At 44.7% G+C, this 19,604-nt stretch overlaps 8 protein-coding genes across 8 annotated transcripts; 3 read left to right on the top strand and 5 right to left on the bottom strand.

The window, feature by feature from the left end:
* Positions 1–363: 363 nt before the first annotated feature.
* On the top strand, positions 364–1,226 carry BO80DRAFT_431481 (uncharacterized protein; the record flags this gene model as incomplete). The annotated part of the gene is made up of 4 exons (XM_025720745.1): positions 364–393; positions 711–928; positions 967–983; positions 1,039–1,226. 4 exons carry the CDS (start codon positions 364–366, stop codon positions 1,224–1,226), a joined length of 453 nt encoding a protein of 150 aa, XP_025579222.1.
* A 2,041-nt stretch (positions 1,227–3,267) lies between these two features.
* On the top strand, positions 3,268–3,771 carry BO80DRAFT_441138 (uncharacterized protein; the record flags this gene model as incomplete). The annotated part of the gene is made up of 1 exon (XM_025721174.1): positions 3,268–3,771. The coding sequence occupies one exon, from the start codon at positions 3,268–3,270 to the stop codon at positions 3,769–3,771; it is 504 nt and encodes a 167-aa protein (XP_025579221.1).
* A 2,084-nt stretch (positions 3,772–5,855) lies between these two features.
* Positions 5,856–7,107, bottom strand: BO80DRAFT_461387 (uncharacterized protein; the record flags this gene model as incomplete). Its single annotated transcript, XM_025722447.1, has 3 exons — positions 5,856–6,212; positions 6,632–6,999; positions 7,056–7,107. The coding sequence occupies 3 exons, from the start codon at positions 7,105–7,107 to the stop codon at positions 5,856–5,858; spliced, it is 777 nt and encodes a 258-aa protein (XP_025579220.1).
* Positions 7,108–7,597: 490 nt separating this feature from the next.
* Positions 7,598–9,184, bottom strand: BO80DRAFT_490564 (P-loop containing nucleoside triphosphate hydrolase protein; the record flags this gene model as incomplete). Its single annotated transcript, XM_025723645.1, has 5 exons — positions 7,598–8,223; positions 8,260–8,500; positions 8,543–8,609; positions 8,796–8,927; positions 8,964–9,184. The coding sequence occupies 5 exons, from the start codon at positions 9,182–9,184 to the stop codon at positions 7,622–7,624; spliced, it is 1,263 nt and encodes a 420-aa protein (XP_025579219.1). The 3' UTR covers positions 7,598–7,621.
* A 5,210-nt stretch (positions 9,185–14,394) lies between these two features.
* BO80DRAFT_441136 (uncharacterized protein) lies at positions 14,395–15,009 on the bottom strand (the record flags this gene model as incomplete). Its single annotated transcript, XM_025721173.1, has 1 exon — positions 14,395–15,009. One exon carries the CDS (start codon positions 15,007–15,009, stop codon positions 14,395–14,397), a length of 615 nt encoding a protein of 204 aa, XP_025579218.1.
* A 313-nt stretch (positions 15,010–15,322) lies between these two features.
* Positions 15,323–15,748, bottom strand: BO80DRAFT_451864 (uncharacterized protein; the record flags this gene model as incomplete). Its single annotated transcript, XM_025721905.1, has 3 exons — positions 15,323–15,412; positions 15,449–15,504; positions 15,541–15,748. The coding sequence occupies 3 exons, from the start codon at positions 15,746–15,748 to the stop codon at positions 15,323–15,325; spliced, it is 354 nt and encodes a 117-aa protein (XP_025579217.1).
* A 703-nt stretch (positions 15,749–16,451) lies between these two features.
* Positions 16,452–16,868, top strand: BO80DRAFT_346299 (uncharacterized protein; the record flags this gene model as incomplete). Its single annotated transcript, XM_025715359.1, has 1 exon — positions 16,452–16,868. A coding segment is annotated over one exon (417 nt), but the record flags the coding sequence as incomplete, so codon positions are not given.
* Positions 16,869–17,985: 1,117 nt separating this feature from the next.
* On the bottom strand, positions 17,986–19,489 carry BO80DRAFT_451863 (kinase-like protein; the record flags this gene model as incomplete). Its single annotated transcript, XM_025721904.1, has 7 exons — positions 17,986–18,170; positions 18,262–18,397; positions 18,484–18,486; positions 18,529–18,767; positions 18,816–19,164; positions 19,202–19,262; positions 19,311–19,489. 7 exons carry the CDS (start codon positions 19,487–19,489, stop codon positions 17,986–17,988), a joined length of 1,152 nt encoding a protein of 383 aa, XP_025579215.1.
* Positions 19,490–19,604: the final 115 nt, after the last annotated feature.

Raw genomic sequence — 19,604 nt, 5'->3', positions numbered from 1 at the left:
TACAATGGACTCTGACTTAATAGCACTGTCTTTGGGTAGACCGCAAATCTTTGTCTTCGCCCGGTGGACTGCATAAAATAAAACCATACGTTACGGACGAGGCGGAAGTCCAGTACCGCGACCGGGACCATCAAGTAGCAGAGGGCTGCTTTGGGTTATATAATCTCAGCGGTCTTCCAGGCAGCGAGGAGATTTCGGAAGAAGAGTTCAACCAACTGGTAGAAGAAATGTATCCGATTGAGTCTTGTTCCAGTCAGTCACTGGGCCTTACTGATTACCAGGTCAAGATTGACACCGAAGAAACAACCGAAATATGAGGGCAGGATATAAAGTCAGAGGAGCAAGCTCATGAGAGAGACAGACATGGTCTTATTTGCTCCCGTGAAGAAGAAGGTAAAAACACTATTGCTACTAAATGGAAGTAGTTCCAGAATAAACATGATTTTCTTAAAGATGTCTACAAGGTGTTCCGTTGATTTATACCTCAAATTGGGGATAAAAAAATAGATCGTCTTCTCCAGCTTGCAATGGCCTTATTCCTACCCGAGACTTTGCTGAAGATCAAGGAACATATTAACTTACTTCAAAGATCACAAACAACAACCGGTGAACATCTGCCTACGTAGATCTATCAAACTGCTATCCAGTGCTGCCGTGGTTACAGGCTAAACAATTTTAGCATACAACTACTCCAATGGTCTGTTTTCCAGTATATACAGACACAGAGAAATGTCCAGGATCCTACATCCGGAAGGAATCCAGGTCGCGAGGACATCATTGACCAGATCGCCCTGTCTAGACCTATAGATGTAGATTCAAATGCAGAGGACCACAGTTCACCAAACCTGGACCAGGTGAAAAGGAAGATCCAGTCTTGGCACAATCAAGACCGGGAGTGGGATTCTATAGTACAAGCTGCTGGGAGCGGGTGTGTCCTTATATACCTACCCAATAAAATAATATTAGATCCCACTACACCGGCAGTCAGTGCCACCAAATACCATAACCTAACGAAAGAATAAGCTTGTCTTATTCTAGAAATGGTCCGTGAAACACAGCAGCTACCAAATGCGCTTTTCAAGGATGGGGACCTTTTCGAGTCTTTCCTCTTTCATCGTCCCCCGCGAAACACGTACTGCCTTGAGGATTTACCAGACGACCAAATCCGGCGAGGTCAACAGAACGGTCGGCTTTTGACTATCTGGGAACTACTTGATGTGAACTGATGTGCTTTATTATATAACTATAGCTGAACCCCTACCCCCATCTGCAATGATTTGCGAATGCTTTGGAGAGGCAGTATCGTACAAGACGAACCCTTTCAATCCTACATCAACGTAGCTTATTTTTGTACCAAGACATGGTGGCATATGTTGCTGTGAATTTAATAGATTTACCCTTTGTCATAACGAAGGCTCTTATCAACCCAACAGACTCTAAGAAAATTCCATATCCTAAGCTTTTTCATAGCTGTATGCTTATGTCTCCTGAAAAGATTGGGCCACATAAAAGGCATAAAGTAGCTTAGTATTTTCAGAATAACGGCAATTTATAACCAAGCTAGCAGTTTCCCAATATACATTAACTAGTGGCAGTATCAGCCTGTGAATATTATAAAGTGTTAGAAGCCTGACTCTCGGGGTTCTAGCAAATATTTTAGGCTAAGGTGTGGTGGTACTAATGTCTCTATTATCGCTCCGGCCTAAAAGCTGATTGGTTCTTGACCTGGTGATATATGACTCAGCTATATGGCTGGGCTTGCCAAATGTAACTTTAGTTGTACTATATGCCTGCCTAACACGAATAATCAAGAAAAAGAAACAAACAGAACCTCAGATAAAGTCATTGTTGATCAAGCACACTGCTGAGGTAGCTTCTGTTGAGGCAAGTTATCAGCGTTGTAGCTATAATGTAGGGCACTGGGTAAGCCCTGGGAAAACTGACTGCTGAGGTGCTCAGCCAGCTCTCAGCAACCTACTCTTAAATTTAAAAAGGATATATCCCGCCCCCTTTACTTCCAATGACTATCTTTGTAAAACTTTCGTGTATTTCACTTCATGCAGCAAGATTAGTTTACCCAGGTAGAGGCGCGGCTAACTACTGAGTGGTAATAAGTGTATCAGGGCATGTTTAGGGTCAAGGTTGAACAAATTAAATTTAATCTATCCAGTTATCAAGATTTAGACAGAAAGATTGTGGAACAGCTCAAGCAGGTCTTCCAGTCAGGTCAGTGTAAACATCTTAATACTGAGAATCATATTCCCGCTACTATTGCCAAACGTGATCTTGAAGTGGCTCTTAGGCAAGCCAGAGTTCTATAAGAAGTTCCTATAAGTAATGCAAACCTCAAACCTCTACTTTATTTTAATCCAGGAGAGTTACGGGGTCTTCATGGGTGTCATCACATCCAGGCAGCATCTGAAGTCTTGGCCCCTGATAACAGTTAATAAACAGTGGACCTTTACCTAGACAGTACAGTTATATCCCATACTTTATACGGGTACCCTTTGGTAACGCACATAGACTGACGCTCCTGCACTCATCATAGACATTAACAATGAATTGAAGGCTTCTCTGATCAACGAATATAGAAGTAAGATAACACACACAGATGGCGAGATATATCGCAATATTCGTCGATTTGAAGGAGAAGTAAATCGTCCATTTCAAAAGAGATGGCTGGCAAAGCTTTCGTGAAGCAATCAAGCACGGTTCAAACAGATTAAAAACTCCAAAAACCACCCACTGCGGTGTGCTCTAGATACACTATTAACTATCCCTGGCCTATAGCATCATGGAATGCGGATCAGTGCACTCCAGAGCCTGGTTTCCGTCAACTGCGATAATGTACATGGCCAAAGTTCCTGCCATCTCCCTATTAATAATCGGCAAGGCTGAACATTTCCTCTCACTTTCTCATAGGAGATCTTCAACTACCTCAGACACATACGACATTTCTGGCTGTCTCTTGTAGACAGGAATTCAATAGCAAGCAAGAAGATTGATCACGATACGGTAGACCAATTACAATCATTAGCACCTAGGTCATGTAGTGACGCCAAAATAGCGAAAGAGCTAGTCTTAAGGAGTCAGGTTTTTACTACATTTAGTGAAGCTGAGCAAATTAATATCTGGGCACAAATACAGCGGTTCGATGGCCTCATCCCTTCCCTCTATACCTTCTTCGAGGATTTCAAATACCTAGTAAGTTGCGCGCACTGCATCAAACACCTCCTCGGCCACGTCAAAGGCTCAATACACACCACAATGAATCACATGTTCGTCGCTCCGCCAGAAGAAGAGTGCCTTATTCAAACGTCAGAGTCCTCCTTCCGGACAGCACGTGTGAGCCCCATGGAGCAGTTCGAACTCAGATATCGCCAGGTCTGGCTCTATGCCATGAGACACTACCCGCTAATGCCGCCTGATCCAAAGACTGACGCCAAGCTGTTCGCAAATTTCAATCGTGCAAAGGCTGATGAGCATACGGTCTGTGAGATGGCTAGACTCGCCTACCGGCTTGGTTTTCGGTCGACTGAGATTGAAGAACTGGTTAATCGATCCCCAGACCGGGCAATTGCACGTACGGCATTACTCCAGGCTCGCAAACCTGGTATTTTCCGCTACGAACCCCAGGTATTTGAACTGTTAGTCGACAAGATCATCGAATGCTTTCAAAATGCTATTCCGGACCAAGCCAAAACGTCTCCTGAGCATCTCGCAAATTTCTCTACAGATCTACGCATGCGATGTAGCCTGTCGCGAATGTAGACGCATAATGACAATAGCCTTTATCTATTTATTGATCATCTGCATGCAGACAAGGTTCCCATGGCCGAGACAGTAACAGGCTTCTTCGTTCGTCGCTGTATCTATTTTTTCTTTTTCAGAGACCTTACGTCGTTTCCACTACTCGACCATGACCCTAACAGTTATAAACCTTCTACTGCCACAGATTTGACTGATGAAGCTGGGCATTTTATACTAGATGAGAATACTGCTGATGATACACATGTTTCAGGGAGAACCGGGTGTGGGACAGGGGAACAGATTGTGTAAGACCATCAGTTGCAGCAATCAATCCAGGCAGACAATAGTATACACCATGCAAGAAAATATAGAGCACTGGAAATAGGTAAGAACCAAACAAGTAAGGACCAAAAAGGATGGCGACAGAGACAGAGTAAATGCCATCATCGAGTTCGGAAACTAGGAAAGCGCTGGTATAAGCAACAAAAAGTAGACAGTGCGGATCTTAAAAGTCATGATCTCTCAAGTGTTAATGATGGCTCTAGTATAGTAGACTGTAGCAGTGCAAGTCTGGCATTTTCCGATTCAACAATATCCACACCAGAAAGAGTTAACTCCAGTACAGTCGATCCCAATTCCATTGAGCGCAGTACGGACTTGGGTTATCGTGGGGATTTCGGGCTTGCATCCAAAGTCCAGTCAGTCTCCTCTACTCCAGTTCCTGATTTCAAAGAACCACAACATGGAATAGCTCAGCAGCACTGGGATATTAAACTGGCAGAGATTTCCTTGATTCCCGAGTTCCTCAAATAGCAGTTACAACAAGCATGTTTAGAAGATATAGCAATTACTTCATGAAATATCCTAGAGGCTACCTGCAGTGCATGTGGAAGTGTTCGTCGAACTAAAATACCAATACTGATGCAAGTCTCCTGAGTAGTAGTAGTAGTAGTAGTAGTAGTAGTAGTAGTAGTAGTAGTAGTAGTAGTAGTAGTAGTAGTAGTAGTAGTAGTAGTAGTAGTAGAATTCATTAACCTGATATAGCCGGCCTTACTAGTGGCCCTGCTGTGCAGGTGTTCCCTAGGCTCCTAGGGAGGCTATTCATGTACGTACAAAATGCAAAAATGACACAAAACATGGTGTTGACCCTGCGCCACTTGCCTCGGGTCCTGACGTCGTTGCCAAGACATCACGTGCTCGAAAAGCTTGCCGAAAAGCGCACCACACCTTGCCTCGTCCCCCTGTTCCCCTTAGCCCCCCGTAGAGCTGTACCTGGCTCTGCTTGGTGCTCTCTGTATAGCATCTGTGTGGGTTGTTGCGCTTGCTCAGGCCTCACCTGGCCTCTGTGGATCGCCGCAGATCTTCCTCGTGGCTGCATGTATGGTACGGCTTGTGTGCGGGGTGATACCCACGCGTAGCCTACATGCTCTGTATATCCAGCGTCTTCCCCCAACGTCTTCCTACTCTGCAATTGGCGGGACTTCGTTGAATTAGTTCAAGAGCCCTGTTTTGATCATAAAGTCAGCGACGTAGCGAGCCGCGGCGGGCTTGCTTACTAATACATTAAAGTCATCCTAGTTGACTGCCACCCTCTACTTCCTGAGCCTCTGTCGGAGCTCGAGCTAGAGCCCGCGGAGTCTCTCGCAATCAAATAGAATGTGTTTCAGAGTCTGTGACCCCTTGTTGCAGCTACATCTATCTAAGTCCCTCGCCCTGATTTTGTACAGGAAGTGATTAAAGGCTATCCGGCCCGTGCGTAACTAAATCAGTGCCGAGCTCTGGGGCTTGCTGAGGCCCCTGTAGAGCTTAAGAAACGCCTTGGTCGGTTCAGATATAAGGCGTTTAGTTAGCTTAGCAAGGATTGGTTGCTGCTTCCACTGTTTCCTCCACTACTCTTTTGTTAGTTAGCGCGTGGTCCTCTTTGCCGCTGACGCTAGGGCTACCAGCCCGCTTGTTTGCTTCTGGTCTTCCGCTGCCTTCTTAGCAGCTTTGTCTGCGCGTTCGTTGCTACGGACCCCCTCGTGCCCTGGGATCCAGTGGTAGTTGACTTTGACTTCCTTCTTACGGAGTTCCTCGACCTCCCTGAGCAGGAGGGCTAATATCTGCTAGCTAGAGGACATCCTCGGGGCGCGCATGGCTTTCAGCGCAGCCTGGCTATCGCTGAATACGTGCACCTCTCCGTCCCTCCTGGCCCTGTCCACCCCTAGGACCCTAGTCCACGTGGTGGCTAGTTGTAGGCCTCGGAGTTCGGCCGCATACACGTTGCTGATGGTCTCCGGGCCCATGTATTGGCCGATCTTCTTCCGGACCCCGTTCTCTTTAGGCGTGATAACCACCGCCCCTACGTGGCCTCTGTATCCACTCCCGTCTGTGTAGAGGGTGATCCTCTCTCGCGCCTCAATCCGTGCGCACGTCTCAACTGCCCGCTCGCGGTCCTCAATGACCACCCTGGATGGATCTCTCTAGGGGGGTTGGATGAAGGCTCTCCTAGCCTCCCAACGTGTGTCGGGCTCCGGCCGGCCGGCGCGGTTCAGCTGGTGCCTGCGGTTTGTTAGCTCCGCCTGGAATGCTTCCAGAAACGTGCGTTGTTCTCCCGTGTATCGGACTCCCCCCATTGGCTTACCAATCTTGGGGCCCGTGATTATACGTATGGCTACCTCCTCCGCCCTTTACTCTAGAAGCTGAGGGATCGGAGTCAGGTAAAGTTCCGTGTTGAGCGCGTCACCCGCTGTACCCTTGAAGGCTCCGTTGATCAGGATCACTGCTCGTTTCTGCACTCTCTTGAGATGTTGGACGGCGGACCTCCTGGCCTCGGCTCCCCCGGTCAGCCTCCATGGATTGTACCACACTGAGGCGGCTTGTGATCACGTGATGTAACTACCTGTGCTTCTTCCACCCTCCTGATGATATCCAACGGGGTCGTGGCCCTGAGGCGTTCGATGATGGGGCGGCTGGCGAGCTTGATGATGACCTCTCTGTTCCTGTCCAGCTTGTATGCGGAGACCCCCGGGGTCCCTGTCCCTGCTGTGCGTTGTGTGGTAGAGGTCGGCGCTGTCGTGCTGGACGGTAGCCCAATCCCTCTGCGGATCGCGTCTGCGTAGGTCCCTCCACTGGAGACGGACCTGAGCGTGTTCTTGGGGTCGGTTTGGATCCTGACTGTTGTGACGTTGTGTTGTAGCTGGGCGAACTCCCTCTGGGAGCGGTCGCTCAGCTCCTTTAGCTCGCGCCTTAGGTCGCTATCCAGGTTGACTGTGGTGAGTATTTCTGCGGTCTTCAAGGCCGCCTCCACAAATTGTATCACTGACTTGGGGAGGCTTCCTTGACCCTCTCGGACGTGTTCGATAATCGCTCTCGCATCGTGTTGCTAGTTGACTGCGTGCTGCGTCAAACTGATGGTGTTGCCATAGGCTGCAGAGTTTTCTGTATCGGCCGCCAAGACTGGCCACGGGGACGACCTAGGCGCCATTTCAACACCACGAGGGGGTAAGACCCCTCAAACTTGGTATCAAAATGTCGCCAGAGGTGTTAAATATAACTATACGAGAGGTGAGGCCCGCAGGCCTTGTGGTGGTTGCGTAGATTTCAAAAATTTGATTCGCGCGTGGGGAGTTGTTCTGCAAGTCTCCTGACCCCATCCCTATTCTCGTGTTCAAGTTACCCGGACGGCTCGGATTCCGCAGACGCAGACCTTACTCGACGAGGAACATCAAGTCTTGCAGAAGCTAGAAAATGTATATTATACTATGTTTCACTAATTCAAGGTCAATACACTCTGGAATAGATATATATCTTGCTGGACCTTCATGTCGTTTTCTAATGTTTTTTGACCCATTTCAAGACGCGACTGGTTTGATATGGTTCAGTTCCACGATTAATCCACCCATCCTACCACATCACGAACTGCGGACTCAGGATCATTCTTGTGTAATAACAGATAATTTTGAACCTCAGCTGTAGTATAACGGCCCTGAGGAACTTTGTCTCTGAATGCGAGTGCTAATTTCATGATTTCCTCAATATCCCAATCGGGGCGGGCCGCGGTAGGCGGTGAATCGATCGAATTAAATAACTCCGTGCCTTCCATAACCAGTGTATCAGTGGGCTTTAGAAAGAAGGAGAGAAAAAGCTGCTGAATAGCTGACGAGTCGACATGGTGGAAGGGAATTCGCATATCTACTCGTCCGGGACGAAGGAGAGCGCCGTCGAGTTTTTCGATGTGGTTGGTTGTCATGATCAGGATTCTGCCTTCCTGCGCTGATACACTGTCAATGACATTGAGTAATGTGGAAAGAGTTATACCGCTTGATTGCTGCTTGGGACTGTGGTGTTCCAAGCCGTCGCAGTCGGTGATTTCGTCTGTTTCACACCGGTTCCGTGATAGAGGAATATCGGTGTCGCGTTTCCGGATGCCGGCCTGGTCTACATCTTCAAACAGAACGATGCATCGATTTGGTAGGGACTGGAACAGAAGAGCTAGGCTATTTTTGTTAAGATCGCTTGCGCTGAGACTGACTATAAAAATTTCAAGCTGCACTAGACTGGCAATTGCAAAACACAGACTTGACTTCCCTGTACCTGGCGGGCCGTAAAATAGGTAATCTCGCCGATATGGAAGACCTCGGGACTGGTACCAGGAACGGGTGCGAGGATGTAGGTAGTTTTGTATATCTTGGACAATACCCCTTTTCAGTTCCGAATCCATGATAACTGTCAACAGGGGCCGTGGTTTCTTGGATGCCATCCGTGTCCACTAGAAATCGGATCTCAGTTTAAGCCCGCGTTTCACAACAACATGACGTTTGTCATGCTCGCTAGAAGTCTTCTGGATACTATATAAAAGATCCTTTAGCACATCCCTTCTCCACGGAACTGTATAAAAATATAGCTTTTCCATGCTTGTAACCCAAGGACTTCCGGCATTCTTATACGGTTGACGACGCAGAGCAATCAAACATCCGCGGTAGGTAAAATAATGGGTTTGAGCTGGTGCGGGGGTGTAACGAATTGTTCGAAGATTATTAAGTTCCGTCCTCTTTATCTAAAACGGCCTTGGATCATTTTCGAATCGCAATTGATCTGCTTCGGACAGATCTCTCTCATCCTCCTCCGTGTCATCCCAAAGGGTAGCAAAGTTCATTCTTGTGCCAGCAACGAATCGCAACGTATGGTTCAAGGTGCTCTGCTTAGAAATCTATCGCATAGCATTATCAAACAGATCGTCGTGGTAGTGAATTTCAACCGACGTCAAGAACAGTAGAAGGAGGGATTGGAGTCGGTCCCAAAATGATGGCATGGCATACGCCCAGAACGCGAGGTGTCCTACAAAGACAAGAAGATAGGAGGTAATATTAACATGAAAATAAGAAGGAAGTAAACGAGCTAAAAGCCCGTAGCCTGGGATGAGAGTTTTGAGCAATACGTCAGCTGGAACCATGCTGGAAACCAACTTTTTTAGAGAGAAAACTATGTCGAGCGATGAGATTGTTGGAAAGGTAGGTCCCGGTGATGAGGTGAGAAAAAGGAATCTCTTATATAACTTAAACGAGCAGGGCGAGGCTATGAGCTGATGTGAACTTAGCTAGACTTCCACTCATCGAGCATTTGCGATATATTTATTTTAGCGAATAATGAGCGGGAAATAACCGCCTTACTTAATAGTCTAGCACTTTATGGAGCTCTAGACTGGTTGAATGCCGGGCTATCTTATTGCTGGGCTTGCGCATGGTGTGAAGCTATTGGATATATCCGGTCTTAGGTATGGTAGCAAAATAGCAGGCTAATGTCTCTATCTAGCTAGTGGGCTTTCTCATTACAATGGATCTGTCACACGGCCAGCTGGAATCAGGCGGGGGTGGCGGAGGACAGCTTGTTTGTGAGGCTGTCAGGGTCGGGGACTAGAAATACTAAGGCCCGTGATTCGTCGTCACACGACTTTCAATATACCGAAATATGTTGAAGGTGGAGCTTCATAAAGACGCGGGTAACACTGCCCCTGCGTCTAAGTACCATCCATAGGATGGTGGTCGCTATGAGGCACTCCTTACCGTAGAAGAGAGAAGGGGGTTGGAGGGGTGGAGAGAATAAACTATCAGGAGATTCTCTTTCCTATATATTAGTTCTTTTAGTTACTTCGAACTTGGCTCAGTTGCCATCCTCTAAGACTTAGGTTTTGATCAGGCCCTGTTTCACACATCTTACTTCGGGTCAAGAAAAATGGTTAGCGACTAGTTCAAGTACTTTAAGGGTTTCTGCTAATGTACATAAAGAGTGCTTTATCTCGCCAGATCCTTCTTCACCTGGCTGAGTTGGCTTTGAAATCTCTGCAGGCATGGTGCTTCGGCTCTAAGGTCTTTGAGTTGATATTATTTCAATAAAGACTTGACTCTGAAAGTAAGGTACTCTTGGATATATGTCAGGGTCTCCGGATGGGAGGGTATTCCTCGGCAAAAGTATTTCTGTTTAGTGAGAACTCGCTCCTTGATGAGTATACTAAATGTATCTCCGATATGCTTGACGATGACATCATTCTAAATCTGGCCCTTCTGACTTGGTACTTTGATGCAACGTCCCCATTTCTTTCAGAAGAGCTTCTGGACTTTTTTGCACACCCCCACGACAAGTTTGAAGCTATGTGCGAGGTATTGTGTGGATTATACACCTTACAGACTGGAAAAGAGATATCATACCACAGCTTCAGGGAGAAACTGTTAGATATCCTTGGTCTTGTCGAATATCTTGTTGGGAATGTATGCAATCTGATGTTGAAATAGGGGGTGGAATGCGTAAGAGGACGCCAGTCAGTATCTTGTACCATTTTATGGAGGTCAAATTCTGAAAAATTATTTCAATTCGTTCTTACCTTCTGAGTCGATTTATAAACCTCTCTAATCGACGAAGTCCGAAGAGATGTTGCACTCTATGATATGGGAGCTGCAATTCTCTATGATAATGTATGAAATAGATGGGTTTTCTCTAGCAATTGGAAGAATTTGAGGCTAATAAATACAAATCTTCATGCAGTTGTGAATTCTACTAAAAGGGAATTACTATATATTACTGGTCTTTCCCACTCGAATGTGAGGTGCAACAAACAATATGATGATTATAAATAAAAAAAATAGTTAAGACAGATATAAATCTCCGACTAGGCCTCAACTAAGTGTGCTCCTAAATTGGCCAACGAAACTCTTTCTGCAAAGACATCCTCAGTGAAACCCTCCCGTTTATAATCGTGCGACAACCCTGGGCTACATATGGTTAGAATGAAAAATCATTATCATTTTGTTGTACTTATAACTATTGCACACAAGGACAGCTTTTTCGTGTTGGCAGCATGAGATCCTCAACACGACCTTCCAAATCTTTAACTTCAAGACCATTATCGGTAGCCCTAACAGTAACTTTGTTAAAAGCTTCATTGGACCTATCCTTGATCCACCTGAGTTCGTTCAGGGCAAGGATTATAGTCAAAGACTTAGAGATTCCCTGAGAATAACAATCCAATGTGCCATGCAGTACGTAGTTGAGACAAGCTTAAGCGATGGATATTCCTGACATAGTAGGCGAATTGAAAATGAACCCCGAAGCGAAGTATCGGTTAACGATTTTGATCTAGCTAGTCTTCTCGGATGCGTTGATACACTGGCCTCAAGGAGTAGCAAGCCACAGCAATTAATACCAATACAAACCAGGCAACAACGAAGCTGATTATAAGGTTGAGGAGGCTGTCACCCATTATGATAGTAGCAGCTGAATGGAAGTAGTGGGACCTTGTAGGTACCAATAGTGAAAGAGTTGTTTGAAATATCCGTTTGCCCTGATCTAATTGTTAATACAAACCGGGTCTACCGTAGAATGAGAGTGGCATACTGTATAGGGGTCTTTCACTTTCTCGGACGGAACCTAATGATATAGCTAAGGATGAATAAGTCTCGATAAAAGATCTGTTATATCGAAATACAAACAAGAAATCTCGCAAAGAGATGTCTAGCGAGAATGTTACTAACTTGGAGATCTGTGGACTGCCATGGTGTTTGAGTGGAAATTTTAGTTTTTATTATCGCGTAAAAGCTCACGGAGTTAGCTTTGTACCAAGCCAGCCACGTCAACATATTGAGACTCGACGTACCTTATTTCTCGGCTATGACTGGGTAGCCAATATGCTGGGATTCCGTTCCCGTCTGCAGCCATCATTATCCCGCATGAGCCCGCGTAGGTTGGTATGAGACATTATCTGGTGATGATGATTGCCTCTCACTAGTTGCAGATGCAGCAAACCCTGATTCATCCTCCAGCTGACCTCGAGAATACGTATCTTTTCAATACAACGTAATACGGTAGGAGTGGGTCTGTCAACACAGGTTCTCCTTGCTCGCCCTGAAAGAAAACCTCCACTCTGCATTCGTACATATAATTGGAGAAGCGATCCAAGCGTGATTCTTGGCAGGAGGCATGAAATGAGATAACTGTTACTGGACTCCAGATCGAGCCAATCATTCACGCACCATCCTCGGCTGTCTTTTATTAGTTATTCCAGTGCTTAGGCTACATGCAATCGATCGAGTGCCATACTTTGCTGAAACCGCCACTCCTGCCTTGGAACTTGTATGCGAACGGCTTGCTTTCACTTGACCTCTAGATCCTTTCGGGTTTACTTGACAAATACGAAGTGGTGACCGAGGCCCTTTGGGACAGTATAATGCGCACTCCGAGTACAGTCTGTCCCCGAAGTATTCGTAGTCAGATTTTCTCAGTCTAATGAAGTCCTTTAAAGTGGAGGTCGCGGGAAGGTGGGTTATTATATGGGAATAGATTTGTTCATCCATGGTACGGGATTTTTGGAACACTAACCCTATTATATTTCCATCTCTAATCTCTTAATGAAGCTTGTGAATTTGCGTGCCTTCTGGTCCCAAGTATATCACATCCAGACCACAAACACAGATATCAAGAATACGTATATATAAAATTCTGACTGGCTGAGACATAACGGTCGGTCGGCCTTCTTAAATTGTCGGGTTGTCAATTGTGTCGGGTGCTTTACAGACCAAGACTATAAGACCTGCGGATAAGGCTGACTGATGACTGACCCATAGTGACTGGTCCAGACTAACTTTCCTATGGCCAATTACGGCGGGCTCATCAACATGAAGCACCGTGTAAAGGGCCGAACAGAAATTTAATGGGGTGAACGTTTCTTTGTATGTGTGCAGAAGGGTGTATATCCCGAACTACCTACTTTATTAGTAGAGATCTAGTGGTGGTCATACTGTTATACTCATATGCCTTCATATAGTATGTCCCGGATTGGCGCGAGGGGGATATCAATATCCACAGTTGGTAGGAGAATGCCAGGGTTGTCTGAATGGCCTTTGCCTGGTATGGATGACGGAAAAGTTCTATTTAACCAGTTTTCAAGCTGTGGTAGAAGAGCATGTATTTTAATCTCTACCTGACCGAGTGGTCGGGCCCACTTGAAAAAATCTGTTTCCATACTGGGAAGCACTTTCTCGGAGGTAGGCTTATATTTATGACCACGCGGCTCGCGGTCGCAATGCGCCAGAGTAGTATATAAAGTAGATTAACAGAGAGCAGAATCATAATTATATAAGAAACTAGCTAGTGAGTGTAATTAGATTCGGGATATTAAGTGTAAGCTAAATCCAGTAAGGTAATACTTACAAGTGTTGGAGGCTGAAGTGTCTATGCTGGGCGCAATTGAGTTATCAGGTTTCTCAAAGTCCTGACCATGGTATTCTAATACAAACTGCAGTTCAAAATATTTATTATCGAATGGCAACTCTGTTGCAGGAATAGGAGCCCCAAGTGCTGTTTAATAGGATGAAATAAATCTCTTGAAATCAGTTCTTCTCATACTGAGATTCTCATGGGTATCATCTTTTATTTTCCGAAAGTGATTATATAAGGTATCTGGGCGAGGAAAGCCTTTAAGGCATATTAGGCAGAGGTATCTAATTAATGTTTGTTATATAATCCTTTGAAGTATAATAATTTTTCTTTCCAAATCTGCCATGCTCACGTTTTTTATGGTCTTTTTTGCGGATACTGGTAAATAGAAGAATATCCCACACCGATGGTTAAGAGAATTTGAACTGCCCTTTGGGTGGTCTCGGTCTCTACTTTCGATGATACGTGGTGTGATGTATACTAAGGATAGAAGGTAGTACTCGCTAGCTAGACAAGTAGTCATAACTTTGCTTTTCTCTCTTCCTGTCCTTTGAAAATATCTTTGTTCTTATCTAAGGGGGAACAAACGGATCTTTAGATTATTTAGAGCTAATATCAGATTGTACTCCAGAAAATCTGTCTCTGAATATTGACCAGTTTTCTCCGCTTTTTCTACCCGTTATTCTCTCGATTGTCCAATAATACGGCCTGGAATTGCTATTCTGGAATCCGTATTTTTACAGGTTTTAAATAACATCTATATCAGTCCTGGTGCTTGCTGCCGCTCCATTCCATGACATTACTTCCAAAACCATACGGAATATAGTTCGTATGGGAAGGTGGAATAGTAGCACCCGTCCACGGATATACTGTAGGGTACATGGGAATTAGTTTGTGAGATTTTCTATAGAAGTAATTGATTTACTCACTGGCAGTAGTAATAGTGTCGTTTATTTGTTATATGCTCTGGTGATTTTCGTCGCCCTCTCCATAATGTTCGACTATGAACCTGTACTCAAAGCATTTGGCGCTGGATGGGAGCTGTGCTGAAGGGATAGAAGCCCTAAGAGCTTCTTGGTAGCAAGACAGGAACCGGTCGAAGTCGGTTCTCCTCATTGCAAGACCATCATGTACGTTGTCACCGGTTCGTCGAAAATGTTCGTATAGGACGTCAGAACGAGGAAAGCCTTTGAGACATTGGGGACATGAGAACCTAATCTTAGAATTTTCTATAACTCTTAGAAGAGTCCGGTGTGGCGTCTCAATGTTCTCTCCGTAATTCTCGACTACAAAGTCGACCTTAAAACAATGAGAGTGTAGAGGAATGCTTTCGACAGCTATGGAAGTGTTGACGGACTGTCGGTAGCAGGTGAGGAATTCTTCCATATTGGACTGTTTCTTTGAAGTTCTTTTTGCCAGTCCTGCATGCGTATTGTCTCCCTGCTTACGGAAGTGGTGGTATAGAGCGTCGGATCGGGGAAAGCCTTTGAGGCATATAGGGCAGACGAAATCAATGGACGAGGCTTGGATGATCTTCTTGAGAGTCTCTACCCTCCTTTGGGGGCTAGCCATGATGTGCTTGAACAGACGAAAACAGTAGGTCACATTTTCCGATGATTCCACAAGAGATCAAGATAAATATATACTTCGCAGCCCATATAAGCTGATGCAGTGTAGGGTAAGGAGATAATCTTTACTTCTATTATATATTATAAGGATATTGGTACTACACGAAGACTTATTGTTTGTCTCTATTAATTACACTAATGTAGTAGGAACAACACCCTTAAATAGTCCCACTCCTTTATATGCAGTTAACGGCCTCGAGTTAATGCATAATGTAAGTGCGCGATAATTAATGAGTTCTTCTAAGCCGCGTATTGACTCATTCAAATACACTCCGGGGATCAGAGAGATTATGGTAGGTTATGTAGCGCTGGTTGTTTCTTGCCTCCTGTCGAAGTCGATCTAACTTCTACTCGTCGAATCTTCTTTCTTGAAGAGATATTACTATTCGATCTAATTCTCTGCAGCTCCATCCAGCCTTGACAACTGTAGCCGTCGCTTCTGGCCCAATCGATTTGTACTCGCTCTAAGGGCAACGGTCGTAGAATCGGTTGCGGCAGAATGTGACTACCAGGTCATCAACACCCCTTTCCGCGTCCGCGAATATTATGAACTGGCTAGATTTAGTACAGCATACAAAACATGCAGCAAACACGTTGCTCACCTCCTGCTTTTGGATGCTGCCTGAAATTGATGATATCCATTGCCTAATTTGAAAAGGAACAAGGCTGGTAAGGTAATCCATACTTTGATCGCTTGAATCGGTGGGGTGGAGTGATATGTTGGCGTTTTGGTTAAAAGGTAGTTAGTGTATATGATTTACGGAGAATTGGAGGTGATATCTATACTGGTGTATACCCATAATCTTTAATCCTTATTCTAGCTATCTAAGTGAACTATACAATGCGGAATATTGGAAGAATAGTTTCCCCTCTCCTCTGTATTAGTAGTAGATGATCTGATTGGTTATTATTACCCGACGATTGAACTCCTCTCTGTAGAATCACGTGAAGACTATATTTCTTTTTCCGTTTCTGTCTGGAACTTATAAATCCCCACTGCATCCAATGTTTTCCAACTAGATCTAATACTTTCTATCAGTTTTCGATTCCATCCATATCAATCCTGAGGAGTATCTATACTTCTGATTATTTCGAACCGACACCCTTTAGTTTGACACTACAGAGAAAGGGAAAAGCAAAGGCCCTTTATAACACAGCGAACCGTCAGACACAGCTAGTATGGGCCTTACTGCAGATCAAGTTGTTGTGAAGCTCTCTAAGTTCTTATCATTGACACACCACCGCATTTATCTCAAAGACCCAGAGATAAAGCGCGTTGACGAGGCTCTACAGCTTCTCACTAATAGAAGACCGTCATCTGGTGCCAAAGGGGCAAAATAGAAAATCATTTATCTGGAATCGCTGCGGAATTTATGAAAGAAGTTTGGAGATATGGGCGTTATATTTTGTGCTGCTGGCCTAGGGGCTTCCTCCATCGCTAACATAAGGGAGGAAGAGCGGGTATACCTACCATCGAAACTTGGTGAAAAATGGGATGAGCTAGAACTTGGTGTTTTCAAAGCCTATGCGGAAGGACTTGATAAAGGTACGGTAGCTGAATACTGTACTACAGACTCTTGGGCTGACACTTCTAAAGGCACGTCCCTGTCATCCGTTGCTGGCGATGTTTATGAGCTTTCCATCGACGATATTAAGAAAATAGTTGCAATGCTGGGTCAGATCACTGGTATCATACAGTTGACCGACCCCTATAATAGATACCAATTATCCTTCGTCACTATTCCATTATCGAAGGAGCTGACGGACTCTTTAATAATAAATCGCGAGAGAATTGTCGAATGATATCTACTATGTTCGCTCTTTATCTAGAACATATCCGACCTCAATCGACCCAGAGCCTCTCAAACGCCAATCACATTTTTAGGGCACGATAACTAGATAACCAGCAAATTCCATCCCGACCATGTTGATATATGTCCTGTCATCGTTTGTAATATGGATAGCACCTTAGCTATTTATGATATCGATAATAATAGTAATAACTGTTGGCGAAGGCTTCATTTGGGAGGCTTTCAGTAGTGTAATCCACTGTATACTTTTGCAACTATCGTCATTTATCTATCGATGACAAAGAGAATTAGTATATCTGAACTCCACTGTTAGTCGAAAGAGATAATAAGCAAACCTTTTGAGAAATAACTTCTAAGAGTGATTCCCGCGGGACGGACTCGAGTCTGTATTTTTCTATCTCGTTTGACATGGTTGGATGGATCACTAGGCGCTGTTTTCAATCTCGTTAGAGCTAAGAAAGAGAAGAATAGAGATTATATGTTTGACGGACAAACCCCAGTAGGTGGATATTGGGGGAACGTGGCTCGTTCCAGTTTTGATGTATGTTGTTAATGTTCAGTTCACTGTGTGTCCTGCCGCTCCCAATCCAGTCCCGTCTTGTTCGAACAGCGGTGGGCGCGCCGGAGATTTTTTCTGAAGAATGGACGATTCTGGTCACCGTGAGAACAAAGGAAGAAAGACCGTGCCATTTGAGTCTGACGTAATTATGGAATATAGGGAGAAACCAGAGCGAACCTGATCGGGCGCCAACGCATGCGATCCTCGGGATGATGAGTTTGGGATTTACCATATGAGCGAGGGGTATGCCGGGTGGGACGGGCGACGGTGTTATTCATCCGCCGCCCAGCCTATCGTATTATATGACTGGTGAGCCAATGGTATCCCGGAAACGGATTTACTACTCTTCCGTGCGGAAGCTTGGATGTGAAATTTCGGTGCCAGGGTATGTTCTGAAGGACTACTTGCGGCTGCGAGAACATTTGTAAAGGATGTATATATAGACTAGATACTGTGTAGTGTGGCTGCTATGTATATGACTACATATATTAATGAGCAATTGTTATCCGTAGGGGTATCTTTTCTGCTTAACACATCATATTCAGGAAGATCATCCTTCTGATGCTACTATCGGCTGTATCAGGAAAGCGTCATAGACCAGCTCCTCCGCAGTCGGCCGCTCATCTGGTAGCCATCGAAAAATTCTGCGCAAGAATTCGAGGAAAAGTATTTTGTCTTGGCCAGAAAATCGCAGCTCTCTATTCTTGAAAGACTGCTTGGGAATGCACGTAGAACCTTTCCAGTTATTTATATACTAATATTAATGTATAACATAATAGTAGTTTAAACAGTAACGAAATACTGTCGCTATCTTAGAATCTTTGACACTTTTGATTCCTTTTTAAAAATTCCGGAGGAGGGGGACCCATGAGAGAAACTATTTCAGCTAGATGCTGCTCATCACTAAGAGAACCGTTTTGCTTTGTGAAAAACAGGTGATGGCCTTCCACTAGATCCCAAATCTTCGATGATATGTCAGTTTGCGTGTGCTCTGTAGATGGTGATCAAATAATTATAGATCTGTAGTATAATGCATCATGTTGTTGACTGACTAAATATTAACTTTTTGGTCCTAGTCCATTTCTAGGATGACTTCTGGTGCGTGATAAATACCGGGCATGATATTGCCGCTGTGTTTTCCAACTCCTAACCTGGCCTTTCCTAGATCAGAGAGTACAGGTGATCCCGTGCAAAGAGGCATTGGGCGGGAGTAATAGATAATCCGGTCTGCTAGAATCTTTCTAGTTATTGGTCGAATTACTTCGTCTTGTTCCATTCTCGATAAAATAGAGGTATCCTCTATCCCTTGGAGTATGTTGTTCGGTGAGATATCTATCCTTTTTTAGCCTGACCATTTTGCGCCTTGTGTTGTAGACTCACCAGTATGAACAACATTGTTTTCGTGTATGAAGGCTAATGCTATCAAAGTGAGCTGAATACTCCTTTGACTGAGGTCCTTTGGAAACTTCTTGTTGGGAAGCAAATCTTGGAACTTAGAAAAACTCATGCCAAGTGGCTGGTAAATCAGGCAGACATGTTTCCCACGCGGGCCAACAATCTCAAAGGAGTCGAGGACGAGGCGGACCAATCTTTTCCTGTGAACATCGCTGGATTCCTTTAGATGTTCCAAAATCGCGACTTCCCGATCAGGTCTTTGCCCTCTAACACATACTTTAAGCGTATTGTAGCATTGTTCTCTATAATATATCAGGAATCTGTATCCAAAGACCTTGGAACACTTACTTAAGATCTCTGCAAAGCTAGACCGTGGAAGAAGTGCCATATCCAAGCTTCGAAACTACCTGGTATCTGGAGTAAAACACTTCACTAATATAAACAGAGTAATAATTCTCTAGTTTATACAGAGGAAGTTACTCTTCTTCAATAATTTGTAAGGGATCTACTTTCACGTATTCCAAAGGAGACTGTCGTGGAGGAGCACTTTGCGAAGAAGCTATTGTTCTTGCTGGAGAACAACACAAGCGAGATATAATACCGCTTTCAACTGGGTACTTGAACCATGAGTTGAATCTTCGAAGATTCAAACGGAACATCGCTATAGTTAGGACGCGGAAGTTCGGAGTAAATGGGGCATTCTCCTATTTAAAGAACAAGGGTGATGTCGTCACGATCCTAGCAATTCAGCTTGGCGATAATTGGCGGAGAAAC

The sequence above is a fragment of the Aspergillus ibericus genome, assembly GCF_003184845.1.
Source record: "Aspergillus ibericus CBS 121593 unplaced genomic scaffold BO80scaffold_4, whole genome shotgun sequence".
NCBI lineage: Eukaryota > Fungi > Ascomycota > Eurotiomycetes > Eurotiales > Aspergillaceae > Aspergillus > Aspergillus ibericus.
Note: the sequence above shows the minus strand (reverse complement) of the source record. Positions and strands in the feature narration are given on the sequence as shown.